The following is a 19,422-nucleotide window of genomic DNA, read 5'->3' on the forward strand; positions in this document are numbered from 1 at the left end:
GGGCACCTGCATGCATGTGGCATACACCCATACAGACACATACACATACATATAAATTTTTTTAAAGAATTAGCCTACAGGGGCTGGAGAGATGGCTCAGTGGTTAAGAGCACTGGCTGCTCTTTCAGAAGACCCTAGTTCGATTCCCGGCACCCATATGGCAGCTCACAACTGTTTGTAATTCCAGTTCCAGGGGACCCAATGCTTTCACGCAGACATACATGCAGGCAAAACACCAATGCACATAAAATAAGAATAAATAAATCATTTTTAAAAAGAAAAAAAGAAAGAAATTAGCCTTCCGGAGGTAGAGTGTGTAGCTCTGCCAGCATGCTTGAGGCCCTGGGTCTGATCTCCAGGACTTTTAGGGGAACTTGCTAAAGGACCCTCTTTTATATACTTCCTATAAATCTGAAATTCCTTCAAAACCAAAAGTCCATGTGTTTCTAACACACGGAAGTGCAAGGAGCAACTTTTAAGTCTAGGTATCTGTCCATTTCACTCTAAGACCCTGTCACAAATTCAGACTCCCCAGAAATTCTGACGTAGCAGATATGAGCTGGGGCCCAGGGCATAGAACTTTCTGAGTTCCTTGTGAGAACTTGCTGATGGTGATCACTGACGGTAATGATAATGGTGGTGGTGGTGGTGGTGGTGGTGGTGGTGGTGGTGGTGGTGGTAATCATGGTAGTGGTGATAGGGTGATGGTGAATATGATGGAGATGGTGAGGATGGTGATGGTGATGGTGATGGTGGTGATGGTAATCATGGTAGTGGTGGTAGTTACTGTGGTCTTGTGGTTTTGATGATGGAGAAGGTAATGGTGGTGGTGGTAGTTATGATGATGGTGATGGTGATAACGGTGGTAGAGGTGATGAGGGTGATGATTGTGACTCTGAGCAGAGTGTTTGAAACAATGATGGCTGGGGCTGGGGGCAGAACCACCCTGCTGAACTTGATGCAGGCTGACTGGCATTTCCTAATGAGGAATATTCTGGACCCCTGATATTGTAGGGGCTGTTGCATTTGTGCCTTGGTCCCCAAATTGTGCCTGAAACATTCCCCACCCCATGTCTGTGCTCCCTTCATTGGTCACACAACGTCTTTGAAGTTCTCCTGCAGGAGACACAGCATTGACCAAGAGACCGTCAAAGCCACACTCCTGTTCTTTAGGGCCATCAACCAACCTCTATCTGCAAGCGCTCAAGTCCTTGAACTTGGGATTTTCTCTACAACCAGTGTGTAGGGCAGGCAGGGAGTGTCAGGGAGGTCCCCCCTCCATCCCTGATCCCCACTCCCAGCCCCGGGAGCTGTTTTAGAGATGGCTAGACTCAGCATGTCCACATCGCAGCTCCCACCCCTTGGGAGAAGCAAGTGTGAGTGGGGAGTCCCAGCACCTCCGTCTTCCCGGTGTGGGCCATCCTGCCGTTTCCACGCTGTGGCCCATCCCTCCTTCTCCTGCATCTCCTCTACTTTCAGCCTGCACTATTGCACTTGGCTCTTGGGTCAGATTCCACTTAGGGGAAACCAAATGGCAATGGTCTGGATGGCCGATGTTTACTCTGAAGAGAAAGCATCTCCTCACTCAATCCTTGTCTGTTTTTCTCTTGCCAGGATTACCCCTCCTACCCCGGCTTCCCACAGAACCAGTACCCCCAGTATTTCAGCCCATCCTACAACCCTCCCTACGTCCCCGCCAGCAGCCTCTGCTCCTCGCCCCTCTCCACGTCCACCTATGTCCTCCAGGAGGCTCCTCACAGTGTCCCCAACCAGAGTTCTGAGTCACTGGCCGGTAAGTCCGCTCACCTTTGCTGTCATTTGTGCCCGTGGTCTGAGGGTCTGAGCGCCCGTGTGAAGGAGATCTGTGAGCTGTGGTCCAAAAAAAGCGCACACTTGCATTGCCCTCTCTGCCCTCAGGAACATGCATTTATTAAGCACCTTGTAGCATGAATCTTAAAAAGTTCTTTGTAATAAGATCAAACCCAGACCAGGTATTGGGGTGAACACTGGATGGTCAGAGAGACAGAACAAACCACAGCTAACCTCACCTGGCCAACTTCTCAGCTGATCTTGTTTCCTCAGACTGGAAGCCTCTGTGTCCTCATCCCAATGACTCTCAGCTGAACTGCTGCTCGAAAGCCTGAAGCTTAACCAGCTAAATGCTTCTAGTTTCTGGTCCTCACGCCTTATATACCTTTCTGCTTTCTACCACCACTCCCTGGGATTAAAGGCTCGTTTCTTGGGATTAAAGGCGTGTGTCACCATGCCTGGCTGTTTCCAGTGTGGCCTTGAACTCACAGAGATCCAGAGGGATTTCTGTCTCTGGAATGCTAGGATTAAAGGCGTGAGTGCCACCATTTTCTAGCCTTTGTATCCAGTGGCTGTTCTGTCTCTGACCCTAGATAAGTTTATTAGGGTGCACAGTATTTTGGGGAACACAATACCACCACACACCTGATGTTTTCCAGGCACTCCTTAGTTTAAACACCTATAAAGGGCTCTGGAGTTGGGTTTTTTTTAAGATTTATTTATTTTTATTTTTTACATATATGTATGTTTTGCTGGCGTGAAACTGGAGCTACAGATGGTTATGATGTGCCATGTGTGTGCTGGGACCTGAACCCAGATCTCTGTGAGAACAGCAAGTGCGTTAGCCACTGAGCCATCTCTTCAGCCCCAGGACGCTGTCCATTTGGTCTTTGTAGACCAGAATCAAATAGTCACACAGATACATTTGCAGATTGGAGTAAGTTGCCACCATCCTCACAAGAAAGGGGTTTCTCAGCCCTGGCTCCACTCCCTTCCACACAGTAACAGGTAACTGACTAGTAACCGTGGTGCTGGACCTCGAACCCAGGTCCACAGGGTTTCATCTTCTGTGCCGAGCTACTCTTTGGCCATGCACGATTGAGATGTCTTCCAAAGTGCACAGCGGGCAGGACTGATGGAGGGTGGGGGAGCTCAAGAGATGGGTCAGCTGTGAAGGGCACTTGCTGCTCTTGCAGAGGGCCCAGCTTGTTCTCAGCACCCACCTTGGGTGCCTCACAACTGCGGTTAATCCCAGTCCCAAGAGATCTGACGCCATCTTCTGGACTCTGCGGGCACTGCACACACACATACTAAATAATAAGATAAATCTGCCTAGCAGCAAGCCAGAGGCCCTCTGGAATCCAATCTCTGAGGAAGTTTGGCTGCTGTGACTCACAGGCCTCAGCTTTCTAGAACGCTTACACAGCCCTGAGGCACATTTATCTCTGAGGCACCACAGTTTTAAGGAACCCTTGTATTGCACAGGACTTAGGCTCCAGAAGACAGACAGGAAGGAAGGGAGGGAGGGAGGGAGGGAGGGAGGGAGGAAGGAAGGAAGGAAGGAAGGAAGGAAGGTGTAACCACAGTGTTGGGGATCAGCACAGCTTCAGGGGTGTCCTGACAAATTGCTGAGCCTTGGCCTCTGATCTCAGGTCTTCATCCTGCCTGCTACACCAACCACCACAAAGCAATGTCTCTCCTTTCTAAACACTTCCGCCAGAGCCCTGGAGTGCTCTCACTGGCTAGCTTAGTCACATGTGCGTCCTGCAGCCAGTCTCTGTGGCTCAGATACAGTGCTGGGATGGCAGATATGGATCTGGGTCTTGGCCCACAGCTGGAGCCAGAGTTGGGTCAGCCCTACCAGAACCAATAGATTAAGAGGAAGGGGGAGGGGCAAGGGAACCCAGAACCCCAGAACCAGAAGGCCGAGGAGATATCCTCTCGCCTGACCTGGGTCCCACCTCAGCTGTGAGCTATACCGCCCAGGCTGGCTTCAAACTTGCAATCCTCCTGCTGCAGGCTCCCACCTATTACCAGAGGTTGCTGTCTGGACCAGGTGTTCCCAGGTTCTTGGTGTCTTGTTCATAGAAGTCATGAAGTGCACAGAAATAGCAAAACCACAAGGGTTTTATTCGGGGCAAAGCAAAAGCCCAGCGCAGACACAGTGCAGGGGAGTGGTGGGCTCTGGCAGGTTGCTCGAGAGCCCCAGGTTACTTCTGGGGTTTCCTTTTGTGGGTCCCAGAGGAGGAGGAGTTGGTTGCTCGGGGCAGAATGTGGGTGACTTTCTGTTTTGACTGACAGGCCTGGATTATATAAACCTTGGTTTGCTGCAGATATCCTTTCCCATGATGCATCTCGCTTAATCATATGCATGCCCAATCATGCATAGGCATAAGATGGTAAATAGAAGATTTTCCCTAAAAGGTCACTCAGAGGACAGTTTGCCTTATGGTGTGTGTACCCAAAACTAGTCCAAATTGGAGCAGCCCACTGCCCCCAGTTCCAGGATGTGTCTGACCACAAAAGGGAGTTACTAGGGGGTTTTGAGGTGGAGTGGCAGGTTGCTTTGTCTGTTAAGGAGCATGTGTGAAGCTTGGGACAGGAGGAGGTCCCAGATTGCTAAGCTATTCTGCAAACCAGGTGTCTCCCAGGTGCTGGGGTCACAGATGCTGGGGTCTCAGGTGCTGGGGTCCAGGTGCTGGGATCACAGGTCCTGGGGTCCAGGTGCTGGGGTCACAGGTGCTAGGGTCTCAGGTGCTGGGGTCTCAGGTGCTGGGGTCCAGGTGCTGGGGTCCCAGGTGCTGGGGTCCCAGGTGCTGGGGTCATAGGTGCTGAGGTCACAGGTGCTGGGGTCACAGGTGCACCCAGCATACAGTCTCATTCTTTTGTTGTTTTGTCTTATTTGAGACAGGGTCTCTCTCATGTAGCCCAGGCTGTCCTTGAATTCAGTATGTAGCCAAGGATGACCCTGAATTCTCCATGTTCCTGCTTCCCCACCCTGCCTTAAATTCATCCTTCTGGCTCTTTTCTGGGTCTACTGGTGTTCTCGGGCTTGGTGGAAACTTGGCAGCCCAATGCCGTGTGGACATTCATTACTAGCTATTCCTTGCTTAAGACAAGGGTGGGAAAGAAGCTGTGGGGAACCCTGCCCCCTCTCCCTGGGCTCTTGGTGTGGCTGTGGGTCCAGATCTGCATGTTCCTTCCCTGAGGAGCTCTTTATCCCTGTTCCAAAGACAAATAGAGACACCTAGTCAAGCATTTCGAAGTCAGCTTTCAAAGGAGTGTGGGGCTGATCTTCGTAGTTTTGTCCCAGAATATTTACCGAACACACAGTTCCTTCACGCTTAGCAACTTCATTTTCTTTGGAGAAAGAACATGGAGTCCAGTAAATTCCTCTCCCTGAGCTCGGACTATCTTTGGCATCCTGGTTCTCTGAATGTAGCCTCTGCGCACTGGTTTCAACAAAGGAGAGAAGGCAGGGGCTGATGGGAAATTGGGATGGAGACGAGCTACCGGGAGATGGACCAGTGGGTCCAGAGACCAGGGTGAACCTGACTCACACAGTGCCCTTCCTGGGGATTTGGATTATATGGCCAGGCTATCTCTGGGCTCCACCAGGAGCAAACACGGGACTCATATATCTAAAGTGTCCCTTCACTGTCCCCCATTTCTCGTTTATCCCTCGTCCTCAGATATAATAAATTATAAATAATAAATAAATGGCCTCAGGTATAAAGAATAAATAAATAATAAGTGGCTGGGATGCTTTTACTGTGACTCACAAGCTCATATAAAATTATTTTAATGGCATCACAGGACTGGAGAGATGGCTCAGTGGTTAAGAGCATTGGCTGCTCTTCCAGAGGTCCTGAGTTCAGTTTCCACCACCCAAACTGTGGCTCACAATCATTAGTAACTCTAGTCCCAGGGGATCTGATGCCCTCTTCTGACCTCTGAGTGCACCAGACATACATGGGATGCACAGATATACATACAGGCAAACACTCATGCACAAGAAATAAATAAATATTCCAAAAGTTTGTAGTCTAATGGCCTCAGAAACTGTCACCTCTAACTGAGGTGCCCAGCCTCTTTCCCCAGTATCTGTTGCACAGGAAGAGCATTTAGCCTGTGTGCACACACATGTGTACATACATGTGCACAGACATGTGCACAAACATGCACACACATGCACACACGTATGTGTGCACACACAGACATTTAGTGTGTTCTTCAGAACTCCACTTTTGAAACTGTCTAGGGTGCCTGGTGTTTCCTGCTATTCCAGTGGTTTGATTGACAGATCCCACCAGCTCTGAGCCTTGCCTCCACCCCCAGCCACATTGAAGGACACACTTCTCTGACAAGCATGAACATCTGTGCAGAGGACGCTGGGCAGCCTGCTAAGCAGGGTGTTGTCTGAACCCCTGTCCAGACCCAAGAGAACAGGCACCACCGGTCACTGCTTAAAAACTCCTTTCCGTTGTTTAATGTGTTACAAATTACCCAAAAGAAGTTGGGAGGTTGTTTTTTAACTTCTTAAACTACCCTGCTTAGCCAGTGAGAGAACATCAAGCTCTCAAGAAGAGGTTTAAGGTTTTTCTCTGCAATCAGATAACACCTAACAAACTTAGAAATGCATGTATTCTTTAACCCAACTATTGTACAACTAAGAAATTATCCTAAAGACAACTCTCACATAAATATAAACACTTAAGGAAAAGAATCCTTATTGCAGTTATCAGAGCAAAAGACTAGAAACAAAGTGGTAGTACTCAGCAGGACCCAAGTTAGGTAAAAGGTGATACATCTACCAGAGGCATATTATGCAGCTCTGAAAAAGATGCAATGATATCTGTCCAAGTGGCCCTCTTTGAACTGCTATTATAGGTAGAGAGAAGTAAAAGAACCACATATGAAAATCCAGGCATGGTGTCTCACTCACACCTGAGATCTCAGCACCTAGGAGACTGAGGCAGGGGGATTGCCATGAGTTCAAGTCTGACCTGAGTTACATACTGAGTTCCAGGCCAGACAACCACAGAGTGAGACTGTGTCTTACCTCATCTACATGGGGAAAAAAAACTATTCATGAAATGTGTCCCCAAAGTTTTCTTAAATAGAAGTGTAGCTCAAAGTCTGTGTTTGCATAGGAAGTTTCTGGAAAAAGGCAAAGGAGCTGTTCATGGTCATTTTCTCTGGAGAAGAAAGCTCGGAATGTGGGATGGAAGAGAATGACTGTGATAACAGACGTCTGTACAGCATGTCTCAGCAGCATGTGTCCCCAGCAGCATCTGGGGCATTTACCGAGATAGACTCACAATCTGGACCAGAAAGCAAGTTCCAGTTAAGTTAGCATTCAAGACAGAAAGCCCGTCCTCTGGCAGCATAGAATTAAATCAGTAATAAATAACAAGTATGTCTGGAAATTTCTCAATCGTTTGGAAACTCAATAACACACTTCTAGGTAACTTGGAGGTCAAAGAGGAAACCAAAAGGAAATTTAAAAGTACTTTGAGATGAATGAAAATAAAAACACAGCATATCAAAATTTATGGAATGTCATTAAAACAGCGAAGGGGAATTTTTAGCAGCAAATGACTGTCAGAAGAGAAGAAAGGGATCGTGTAAAGATGGAGGCATCACCAGCACCCGCAGGCTACGGGGTGCTCCGAGGAACCTCAGAGACCCATGGAGGCTTTGAGGGGAGACGGCGATGGAGGGTGAACCTACAGAGCGCTCGATATCTCCGGAACAACTTTAAAAAGCCAGGTCTCATGGGACGATGCTTTTAAAAAGTGGTTTCATGGAACTGGAAAAAAGATAGAAGACTGACGCAGCTTGGAGGAGAGAAAGGGACTAGAGATGCCGTGGCAGCAGGGATGGGAGCATGACGCACAAAGGACCGCAGCGTCACCCACAGCGGGAGGCTCGGGCCACCACCGGCTCGCTTCACCCCATCGACAAAGCGAGATATCCAGAGATGAAGAACGGTTCGTTTTCTGGATCAAGTCTCCTGGAAAGACTTCCATGGTCTGTGCTGCCACCACTGGCTGTATTGATGTCTGTGGTCCTTGTTGCTGACAGAGGCCATGCTGATGTCCGTGCCCTGTGCTATGGCTGGAGGCCATGCTGATGTCCGTGCCCTGTGCTGTGGCTGGAGGCCATGCTGACGTCTGTGGTCTGTGCTGTTGCTAGAGATCATGCTGATGTCCGTGGCCTGTGCTGTGGCTGGAGACCATGCTGATGTCTATGGCCTGTACTGTGGCTGGAGGCCATGCTGATGTCCGTGCCCTGTGCTGTGGCTGGAGGCCATGCTGATGTCCGTGGCCTGTGCTGTGGCTGGAGGCCATGCTGATGTCCGTGGCCTGTGCTGTGGCTGGAGGCCATGCTGATGTCCGTGGCCTGTGCTGTGGCTGGAGGCCATGCTGACGTCTGTGGTCTGTGCTGTTGCTAGAGATCATGCTGATGTCCATGGCCTGTGCTGTGGCTGGAGACCATGCTGATGTCTATGGCCTGTACTGTGGCTGGAGGCCATGCTGATGTCCATGGCCTGTGCTGTGGCTGGAGACCATGCTGATGTTCGTGGCCTGTGCTGTGGCTGGAGGCCATGCTGATGTCTGTGGCCTGTGCTGTGGCTGGAGGCCATGCTGATGTCCGTAGCCTGCGCTGTGGCTGGAGGCCATGTGGAAGTTCATGATTCATGCTGCCGCTGCTGCTATGAGTGAGGAAGCTTCTTTCACAGTTGTATCGGTGACTGCAGACTCATAATTGAGTGTTAGAGACACTGAAGGCTTCTGTGACAACCTCTCCCCTGACTCTCAAAAACAGAAGCCGTCCAGACAGGAAGCTATGGAAGAAAGTCCTTTTAAACCCGTGGTAAAGGTGGTGAAGTGTAGCTCTTCACGGTTGGTGGCTTCTGGCGGAGGGGTGGGGAAGGACTCTAAGGGCCTGGCCACTGGGAGTTTGACCACGGTCCAGTGAGCGTATGGACAACAGAAATTAGACTTGGTGTTTGCTTGGCCTTCTGGGGGTGGGGGGATGGGCACCAGGGTGGGAGGGTGGGCCTGGGAGGAATGGGAAGTAAGTGTGATCAGGGGGCATTGTATGAAATTCCCAAATAATTAATAAAATAGTATTTGGGGGGAAAAAAAACAAAGAAAAAGGGGATTACAGAAAGAACATCTCATCTTTGTAATTTTTAAAAAATATTTATTTTTATTTTGTGCATACAAGTGTTTGTCTGCCTTTCTATGTATGCATACCACATGTGTGCAGTGCCCATGGAGGCCAGAGAGGGCATGAGATACCCTGTAGCTGGAATTACAGATGTTTGTGAGCATCACGTAGGTGCTGGGAATTGAACCTGGGTCCTCTAGAAGAGCTGCCAGTGCTCTTAACCACTGAGCCTTCTCTCCAGCCCCAAGAGCTCATCTATCTTAAGAAACTCACAAAAGAAGACATATTAAACCCAAAGTAAGCAGAGATACAGAAATAAGAGACCAGGGGGGAAATCAGTGAAAGCTGAAAACAGAAGAAGGGGGTGGGGCGTAAAATGACCACGTAGGAGAGAACTGACATCATCATGATGGTGCCTGAGTTGACAACTTAGATCAAATATGGATTCCCTGTAAGACAGAAATATCTGGCTAACACAAGAAGAAAGTGGTTCCCTACACAGGCGTGTACCCAGTGAACAAACTAATATTTTTATTATTATTGTTGTTGTTGAAGATCAAAACGCAGAGCTGGGGCTGTGACACTGTTGGTAAAGTACATGCCTAGAGTGCATGAAGAGCTGGGTTCCATCACCAGTACCACATAAAACCAGGTGTAATGGTGCACACTAATCTCAGGGCTGGGCAGTGGGAGGCAGGAAGATCAGGAGTTCAAAGCCATCCTTGCCTACATAGTGAAATCTGCTCCAGCTTGGGCTACATGAGACCCTGTCTCAAAGGAAAACAGAAACCACAAAGAAAACACCAGCCCCAGATGGCTTTGCTAGTTAATTCTACTGAAAGCTTTAGTAAGAACTCCTGATTCTACACAAATTTCCAAGAAAATTAAAGCCATACTTTCCTGAGGCCCCCTCCGAGAGCATCACTAGCCCAATGCTGAACCGGGGCAAGGGCATGATAAAAAAAAAAAAACCCAGGCCACACACTTCATAAACAGAGAGACTTCTAAAGGAACCACAGTAAGCCAAACCTAAACTTTTATTGATTAGGGTTTTATCCTAAGGATGCAAAAAAATGGCTTAAAATTGGAATTTAATTAATATAATTTACAATATTTGCAAGTTGAAGGTGCAGAAGTGCTTAACACTTCGAAAACTTGCCAACAAGGAGAGCGAGACAGGGCTTCGCCTCAGCGACATCTGGTGCCTGAATGTTTATCCATCCCCAGACAGAAGTCACCTGTCAGCTCCCTCATCGTCAGTGGGGTGATGCTTGGAGGTAGGGCTTTAGGAGGTAACTGAGTCAGGAAGATGGAGCCCGTAGGGTTAATGTCTCTGTAAGAACAGGTAAGAAAGCAGATCTCTCTCACACCTGTGGAAGATACAGCAAAGCCCAGAGACTTCACTGGGAACTGGACCAGCTGGCCCTTAACCTCAAACTTCCCAGCCTCTGGAACACTGGAGCTGGAGAGATGCCTCAGCGGTCAAAAGGGCACACTGTTCTTGCAGAGGACATGAGTTCAGTTCCCAGCACCCATTTTGGGTGGCTCACAACTACCTGAAATTCAAGCTCCAGGGATCTGTCTCCCCCTTGTGGTCTCTAAGGGAGCCTGCACTCATGTGCACATACATACATACATACCTGTACACACACACACACACACACACACACACACACACACACACACACAATTTTTAATTTTTTTTAAAGTAACATACTTGTATTGTTCAAATCACCCCCATCAGTGCTGGTTTCATTTTAACCAAACTAAAACTGCATGGCTTCAAAAGATCTGCAGACATCCATGAGCCAATATTACAACAAAGATGTCTACTGATTTTCAGTAGTAGGGAGCGAAGCCTGGATCTTGAGCATGCTAGGCAAGTGTTCTACCGCTGAGCTACAGCCCCAGCCCCAGCCCTCTTTTCCACTTTTTATTTTGAGACAAAGTCTCACTACATTGCTGACCTTGAACTCACTCTGTAGCTGAGGACAGTCTTGAACTTTTGATCCTCCTGCCTCAGCCTCCCAAGTAGCTGAGATTACATCTGTACCATGAGGACCAGCTAAAATGTCCCCTCTTACTGCTTTAATCAAGTATCTGAGCTGAGAAGAAATTCTTCCTCCTGAAGAAAGCTGTTTCTGACTCCATGCTGGGAGTGTTCAATGCTGTGCCCCAAAAATGCTGGCTTGTGAGAAAATGCTCGGCACCCTCATATCTCACATCACACTGCTTTTCCTTTTGTGTTCCTTAGTCTACTAAGGAGCTTTATAAATATTAAACCAAGTTGAGTCCCTGGGTTTTGAAGGAAAACAGTCTTTTCAGGGTAGAAGAAAGAACCCAGATCATTCCCAAATACATTTAGAAAAAGCTGACCCTCCCTCCCACAGTGACCTGAGACCCGAAGGAGAGCTGGCATCTGCAGGACATATTTAGAAGCTAAAACAAGCAACTGAGGAGTGAGGAATAGGCTGGGATGTTCTCTGAGGGTCCAAGTGGGTCCACAGTTCTGATGTTATACTCACAAGAACAGGCCCAAATCTTGCCATTAATTTGCAGGGACCCCAGACAGGTTCAGCCCCCTCACGAAGCCACATATACCCATGTGTCTCTGGAGCCTCTCTTGAAACTAGATAGATATATGAGGCCGTGTTTTTATGTTGCCATGATGCAATCCCAGAGAGTGGCCAACTTTTTAAAGGAGAGGTTTATCTAGTTCACAGTTCTGGGGGCACCCAGGACCTTTCAGAGTGTGTCCCCAGTTAATCTGAGGACCTCCCACAAGGCTCCACCTTTGACAAGTCCCACCATCAGCACTCTGGGGATCAAGCCCCCAAAGCATGAGCCTGGGGTGGAAGTGCTGGAAGATCACCTCCCTGTGGGCATGCATTTTCATCCTTCTGTCTGCCTAGGAGTCCTCAAGCCATTAGTGTGGGCTGTTCACTGTAGTCAGAGCTGCCTGAAGTTGCTTCTTCTAGATCTTTGAGCAGATACTCCCTCACTTAGGAAGCCTTCCTTACAGACCTCTTTTGTAACACCCCTACCACTACACAACACCCTGCATGCATTTGTGTGTAGAAACCAGATGACAATCTCAGGTGTCACCCTCTAAAATGTCACCCTCCACCTCCTTTGAGACAAAGTCTCTCTTGGCCTGGAACTCACTAATTAAGCAGGAGTAGCTGGCCAACCAGCTCTGAGGCTCTACCAATCTCCGTCTCCCCGACACTGGGATCACCCTCTGGAATCAAAGTCAGGTCCTCATGCCCACACAGCAGCTGCTTTACCAGCTGAATTGTGCCCCCAGCCTTTGCTAGAGTTTTTGAGTGCTTGAGCCTCTAGAAAGGGCCCAGAACCTGAAACAGAGCATGTCTCACAGATGACTATTGACTGAGAGAAGGTCATAAATAGCACAGATGGCTGTAGTTAAAATTTTCTGTCCCACCAGCCAGCTCCCAAATAACCACATGGAGGCTTCTTATTAATTATAAAAGCTCGGCCATAGCTTAGGCTTGTTGCTAACTAGCTCTTTCAACTTAAATTAAACTGTTTCTATTACTCTACATATTACCACATGGCTTGTGGATTTACCTATCCTCCAGCATGTCTTGCTCCCTCTGTGTCTCCTGGCAACCCTGCCTTTCTTCTTCCCCACGCTCTCTTTTTGTCCACAAGTCCCACCTAACCTCTATCTGCCCAGCTATTGGCCATTCAGCCTTCTCTTAGACCAATGAGAGCAACAAATGTTCACAGTGTACAAAGATTGTTTCACAGCAGATGGCAGTGACCAGCAGTTTAATCTTATAATCTTGACCTGCAGTGCTTTCTTCGGGGTTTCCTGCTGGGGGTTGGGTCCGGTGATGGGGCTGGTGCCGTATTTCCCAGGAAGAGACACCCGGCCAAGTTTCTGACCTGTGTATCATCCTCTGTCATTCCCCAGGTGACTACAGCACACACAACGGGCCCTCCACGCCAGCAAAAGAGGGCGACACAGACCGGCCCCATCGGGCCTCGGATGGGAAGCTCCGCGGCCGGTCAAAGAGGAGTAGTGACCCTTCCCCGGCAGGCGACAATGAGATCGAGGTAACCAGGGGTGTCTAATGGGGGAGACGCTGATCTCTGTCTGTAGCCTGAGTCACTGCTGAAGGCCAAGGCTCCCCAAGCCTTTGGTCAGTTGCACTTTGTAAGCACAACCCAGTGACAGACAGCTCCACTTCCCGGGGGTATAAACCCAGAAGAATCAGGTTGGCGGCATAGAGTCCTGCTGGGTAACTAATCTGGGGAAGGACAGCCTAAGAGCCAGCATGGACCATGCTTCTCACACCTCAGTGACATTCGAGTGCCCCAGGGGACCATGGGGCCCTCTCAGAAGCTCCAATTCCATAGGTCCTGAGCAAGACAGAGAAGTGGCATGTGTAACAAGCCCCTTAGCCTGCTGAACCCCAGAGGGGGCTTACCCTGAGAGCTCCTGGTAAGGAAGATGATGGGCAGGGTCTTCAACTGGAGTTCAGTGGTGGGGACAGTTTGTAAAGACCAGTGCCAGGTCCCATCCCAGACCGAGTGACCATAGGTGGAGGCAGTTTAGGAAATCTGGCTTGTCCCAACCTTGGGGAGGCTCAAGGTCTACATCCTCCATGTGGCCCTAGTGGCTCAGGCAGGGAGATCCCCATCCTGGGCACAGAAGCATCTGCAGAGCTGGGAGGGACCTTCACACTCAAGCAGCACACCGGCTGTACCCCACACTCCCGATGTGGGGACTCCAGGTCCCAGTGGTTCCAGTGCGCAACCAGAGCTGAAGAGGCTGACCTGAAGGGCACGCTGGCACTTGTCAGATGTGGAAATCTTCCTTGAACCAGTCTGCATGGGGAAGACAGTGGGGACCCAGGCCTCGTGACTGCCATTGAGACAGACCCAAGTGACCACCGCATACCCGGGGAAGGAAGCAAGTTCAGGGGTCCACACTGCTCTGCTGGCTAGCTGCCGTGTGCTTTAGACCACTGCATACACGGGAAAGAAAGCAAGCAAGTTCAGGGGTCTCCACTGCCCTGTTGGTTAGCTGTCGTATGCTTTGGGCCTTGAGTAGTATCAACTAAGATGGGATGTGTGCCAAGCATGTGAAACATGACATGGCACCACTGTCTCCTGCCTGAGCCCCTCACAGAACAACCACAAACTCAGACCCCTGCATCTCTGTCATTCCCTCAAATCAATGTGACCTGGCCAAGCATGGTAGCACACACCTTTAATCCCGGTACTCAGGAGGCAGAGGCAGGCAGATCTCTGTGAGTTTGAGGCCATCCTGGTCTACAGAGCGAGATCCAGGACAGCTAGAGCTGTTACACAGAGAAATTCTGTCTTGAAAGACCCAAAACAAAACAAAAGAAAAATCAATGTGACTTTGACCCTGCATCCACATCCCATCAGGCTGGTAGAGATCCCACTTCATTATTGAGCCCCGCCCCCACTCCTAGAAACATATGAGAATCTTAGGGTGTGGGGGACCTGCCCCTACCTTTTACCCCCAGGGTATTCTTGAGGAGAGAGGGATAAGAGATTTAGATAGAAGAATAGAGGGGAGAGAAATAGATAGAAACACAGGATAGCTTCAGGATGGCCTGGATCCTTATCCACCAGCCCAGAACTTCATTCAAAAGGGCTTTTTATAACAATGCCAAGGGGCAAGGCAAAAGACCTCCCGCTGCTAGATACAACCAAGTGTAGACCCTTCCAAACACCTGGTACCCAGGCCTATGGTCCAATCATCCTCTTACGCAGCCCTGCTGGGTAAAGCAATCATCCAAATCTCACTAGGAAACCTCTGTGGGCCTCCACATTAGGGTTTGCGTGGTCTGAGGACACAGATGTGCAGCCACTGCCCTTCAGCTTGGATGCTGCTGCCATCCTCTGTGTGACCCGGTAAGAGGTCAGCTGCTTGCTTGGTGCCATACTGTGCACCGGCCATGGAAACCACTCTTGATCTTAAGGACACTGGAGCACCAGCCACCAGTCTTTGGTGGCAAAAACCAAAACCACAGAAGCTACAGGAAAGGAAGGAAAGGGAGAGGAGGCTGCAACAACCAGGTGGAGCCGGGAGGGATGGCTCAGCCAGTAAAAAGCTTGGTTCTCAAGGACCTGAGTTTGAACCCCCCCGCCCCCATGTAATAAGCCAGGCTGGAGAAGGGCAGCCTTGGGGCAGAGCAGAAGCAGGCAGATCCCTGGAGTTTGATGACCAGATATTCCAGCCAATCAGTGATCTCCAGATTCAATGAGAGATCTCTCAAAAAATCAATCAAGGAAGACATTGGACTTTGATAGCCAGCCTCCACATGCATGAACACACATCTGTACGTGCACATGCACACACACACACACACACACACACACACACACACACACACACGAAGAACCAAAGATTAAAGAAATACAAAACCCAGGGAACGACCAGGGTCTTTCACGTGCTGTTCCACCAAAGAGCAGGCTGTTTGAGAACGCAGCACTACTTGACCCAAGGTCAGACTCAAGGCTCACTTGAGTGTGTCCCTTGATTGACACCCTATGGCGTGGGGGACGAGGATGCCCTTATCAGAAGACCTGGGGGACACAGGACAGGAGCACCCATTGCTGACGTACCTGGTACCACGTGTCCCACTGGTGCAGATTTAACGGTGGCTTGTGGCTGTGCTGTTCCGTCCTGGAAAGCGTTGTCCTGTGGACTTCACTCTTATCCCTTCTATTAGTCTTAGCAAACTATGCACTCTAGGTCTCTGCCAAGGAGAGCTCCCCCTGCTGAAAGGACTGCCCTCAGCCTGAGGCGTTCTATCCTCCCCTCCCTCAGTCCCCACCCCTTTACTTTGAAATGGGCTCTCACTATGTTGCCCAGAATGGTCTCAAAGTCCTGAGTTCAAGCCATCCTCCTCCCTCAACCTCCCAAATAGCTTCGAGTCCAAAGGAATGCTACGTATATCCAGCTGTGTAGCCCAGGCTGGCCGATGATCCTCCTGCCTTAGCTTCCCATTGCGTGCTTGTATTCTTTTTTTGAATGGGGTAGGGCTTGAGACAGGGCCCTGCTACAAAGCCCAGGCTGACCTCAAACTTCAAATCCTCCTACCTACCTCAGCCTCCCTGGTGCTGGGATTATAAGCAAGTACCACTGTGCCCAGCTTCCCCTCCATCTTAAATCTGCCCCTTCTCACTGAACTGAACTAGGTTTGGGTCTTTTCAAAACGGCTCCTGTTGTCTGTGGCCTGCCTCCCTCCCGCTTCCCTGCATGTCTCCACCAGCTTGAAAATGCACAGAGTAGTACAGGCGTTGATACTCCATTCTGGAGAACTCTGCGCTCACCTGCTGCAGCTTCTGCTCTTGATGAGAATGGTGGGAGTAGAGAGAGACACTGGAGAGGGGGATGGGAGGGCCGCGACATGGAAGTGGGGTTCACAGGGCAACATTCTGGAAACACCTGCTTCTCCATCCTAAAGGACCAGCGTGGGAGAACGGGCACCAAGGTGTGAGCCGTGCATTCCTTCGGAGTTTAATGTCAGCAGGCGTGCTCACACCTCTTAAGTCTTCGGCAGTTTCATAAATGACAGAAGCCCAGGAGAGAGGCCTGTGCTGAAGTGGCAGTTCTGAGGTGTGTTAGCTGAAACCCTTAGGCTACGGGTGCCAGGAACCAGCTTGAGCTGGCTGACGTGTAAAAGCAGAATTTCTCTGAAGGGTGCAGAACCCTCTTAGGACTCAATGGCAGTGGACAGCAGGACAGTGGAGCATCAGAGAGGTGATGGGATCAGCCTGGGAAATGGGACAAGGAGAGAGGTTGGGCCTCTCTCCTCTCCTGTGAAGGAGCTAAAAGCCCCCCACACACCTGTGCCTTTTCAATGGTCCTGCCCCCATACAGTGCTCCTCAGACTGCTCCAGCCTCTCCCTACTCTCACTGAAGCCAAGTCCTGGGGAAGTATTGAGCCTATCTCCATCCGCAATGGGCCTTCTCTTCCCCTCAGGCCGCTTGACTACTAACAGTCCCCAAAGATGAGACTGTGGCTTTTTTTGAGACCCCAATTTAAATCTCAGATCTCCCTGGGGTAGTTAGGGATCCACTCAGGTGCGAGTTGTCGTAGCCATGGATAGGGAGCTGCAAAATGTCCCCAGGAGTTCCTCCACGAGGACTTCAGGCTGGGGGTCAGTGAGGTGAGGAGATGGGGTGCAGGGCTGCTTGAGGGTTCGGTGGGTAAGTTAAAAGACTGCATGGATCTGAAGACATTCACAAATTGCTTTTTAACTCCATAATTAAAACTTCTCAGTTAAATTGATTCAAGACATTGAGTTCAATGAATTAAGATTGACACATTTGAAATTCAAAAAGCCTCTTCAAAAGTGATTGTTTCCCAACCTTTTCTATATGGCCTGTATGGCCCATAGTAAGAAATACACTCAGGACCGAGGAGATGGCTCAGTGGGTGCTGTACTTTGTCTCCTGTTGCTGTTATAAACATGATGAGCACCGGGCGGCGGTGGCACACACCTTTAATCCCAGCACTCAGGAGGCAGAGGCAGGCAGATCTCTGAGTTCGAGGCCAGCCTGGTCTACAGAGTGAGTTCCAGGACAACCATGGCTACACAGACTGTCTCTAATAATAACAACAATAATAATAATAATAATAATAATAATAATAATAATAATAATAATAATAAACGTGATGACTGAGCAACTTAGGGGAGGAAGGAGTTTATTTGGCTTAGACTTCACTGAGGGAAGTCAGGACAGGAACTCAAAGCAGGAAGCAGGGGTAGAAACTATGGAGGAATACTGTTTACTGGCTTGTTCAATGGCTCTTGCTCAGCTAGCCTTCTTATACAGGCAAAGCCCACCTGCCTAGGAATGGTGCCACCCACGGTGGTCTGGGCTCACCTGCATCAATCCTCAGTCAAGACAATCTCTCATGGACATGTCCACACGCCAGTCTCACAAAGGCAGTTCTTCAGCTGAGGTTCCCTCTTCCCAGGTGGCCGACTCTAGGTTGGGTCAATCTAAGAATAAAACCTAGGACAGAAGGTACAGTGCCCGCTGTGTAGGCATGAGGACCTGGGTTCGGATCTCCAGCACCCACTTAAGAACCTGAGCGTGGCTGTGTACTTTTGTGACCCTAGTGCTGGAAGACCCCAGCGCTTTGATGACCAGTCGGCCTGGCCCGTCAGTAAGCTCCAGATTCAGTGAGAGAGCCTGGCTTGAAAAACAAAAAGGGGAGTCACAGAGGAACATGCCTGGTGGACGTGTGGCCTCTACATGTGTGTGCACCCCCATACACAAATGCAAACGTGGGTGGGGAAAGTCAAGTCTGCGAGGACTGGGCCAGCCGAACGTCAGACCTGTTATGACTCTGGGCTCAGAGAGCAGTGAGGGATCATGTCCAAGATCTGGAGAACATTGTCTTCTAAGGAGAATTCTGTACCCAGAGAAAATATAAATAACAGATTCGCTAAAATTTAGGAAAGTTGCTCTCCACACATCCCTTCAGAAGACTCGACTTAAGGAGGCACTCAGGTAAAACTAGGCAGAAAATTGAGAAAGGGAGAGACTTAGAGTCCAGGGAACAGTGGATCCCACTCAGAAACACATGGGATGGAATTCTAAGGATCACGCTCTCAGGGAGCCCAGGGGTGATACCCCATCCCATCCCTAAAGACGCTACTCTCAGGATAAGGGCTGTGACTAAATCTGAGATTGTAGTGAAGGCACAACACACCAAGAAAGAGAAAGACAAAGCAATGAATAAGGTCCACCAGAGACAACGAGTTCTGTGGGCAGGTGAGACTCATCTGGGAACACACTGAGATTATTGGAATCAGGATGCATGCAGGAGAATGAAAGATGGACAGGGAGACACGTGACCTTGATGGTAGGCGTGTTCTCCTCAAAGTGGATCAGGAGCTATGAGGTTGGATAGATGTGTTTCTTGTCTTTAATGGCGAACAATAATCAAAAAATGTAAGTAGCTCCTAGTTATCGACATTTAAATCACCAGTTAGGGCCCAGAGAACAGACAGCTCAGTGAGTAAAGGCACTTACTTTCTGAGAAGACTAATACCATGAGTGGGCTTCCTGGAACCCCGTAAAAATAGGAGAGAACTGACTCCACAGAGGCGGCCTCTGACCTACACACACACACACACACTCACACACACACACATACACACACAGGTACACACACCTACACATACATCACTCATATATAATAAGGGTCTTTTTAAAAACTCCACATGTAGAAGACATTTATAGTTCTGAAACTAAACGTTCAGATTGGTTTGCTCACTCTGACCATGGAAAAGTAAAACCAATGGCTGCTGAGAACAGAGACAGAGATGAGGTAAGGACACACACACTCCCGTTGCCCGCTTGGTCCTCTGTCTTAGACCAGGGAAGAAATGCCACGGTTCCATTTG

General features: G+C 49.4%; 1 protein-coding gene across 1 annotated transcript in view; it reads left to right on the plus strand.

The window, feature by feature from the left end:
• Eya2 (EYA transcriptional coactivator and phosphatase 2) overlaps positions 1-19,422 on the plus strand; it is a 106,952-nt gene that overhangs the window by 42,577 nt on the left and 44,953 nt on the right. The window contains exons 6-7 of the mRNA XM_059259773.1: positions 1,615-1,792; positions 12,929-13,071. Of these exons, the coding sequence (XP_059115756.1) occupies positions 1,615-1,792; positions 12,929-13,071 (321 nt within the window). The remainder of the gene's footprint in view (positions 1-1,614; positions 1,793-12,928; positions 13,072-19,422) is intronic.

Source organism: Peromyscus eremicus, chromosome 4, assembly GCF_949786415.1.
Source record: "Peromyscus eremicus chromosome 4, PerEre_H2_v1, whole genome shotgun sequence".
Lineage (NCBI taxonomy): Eukaryota > Metazoa > Chordata > Mammalia > Rodentia > Cricetidae > Peromyscus > Peromyscus eremicus.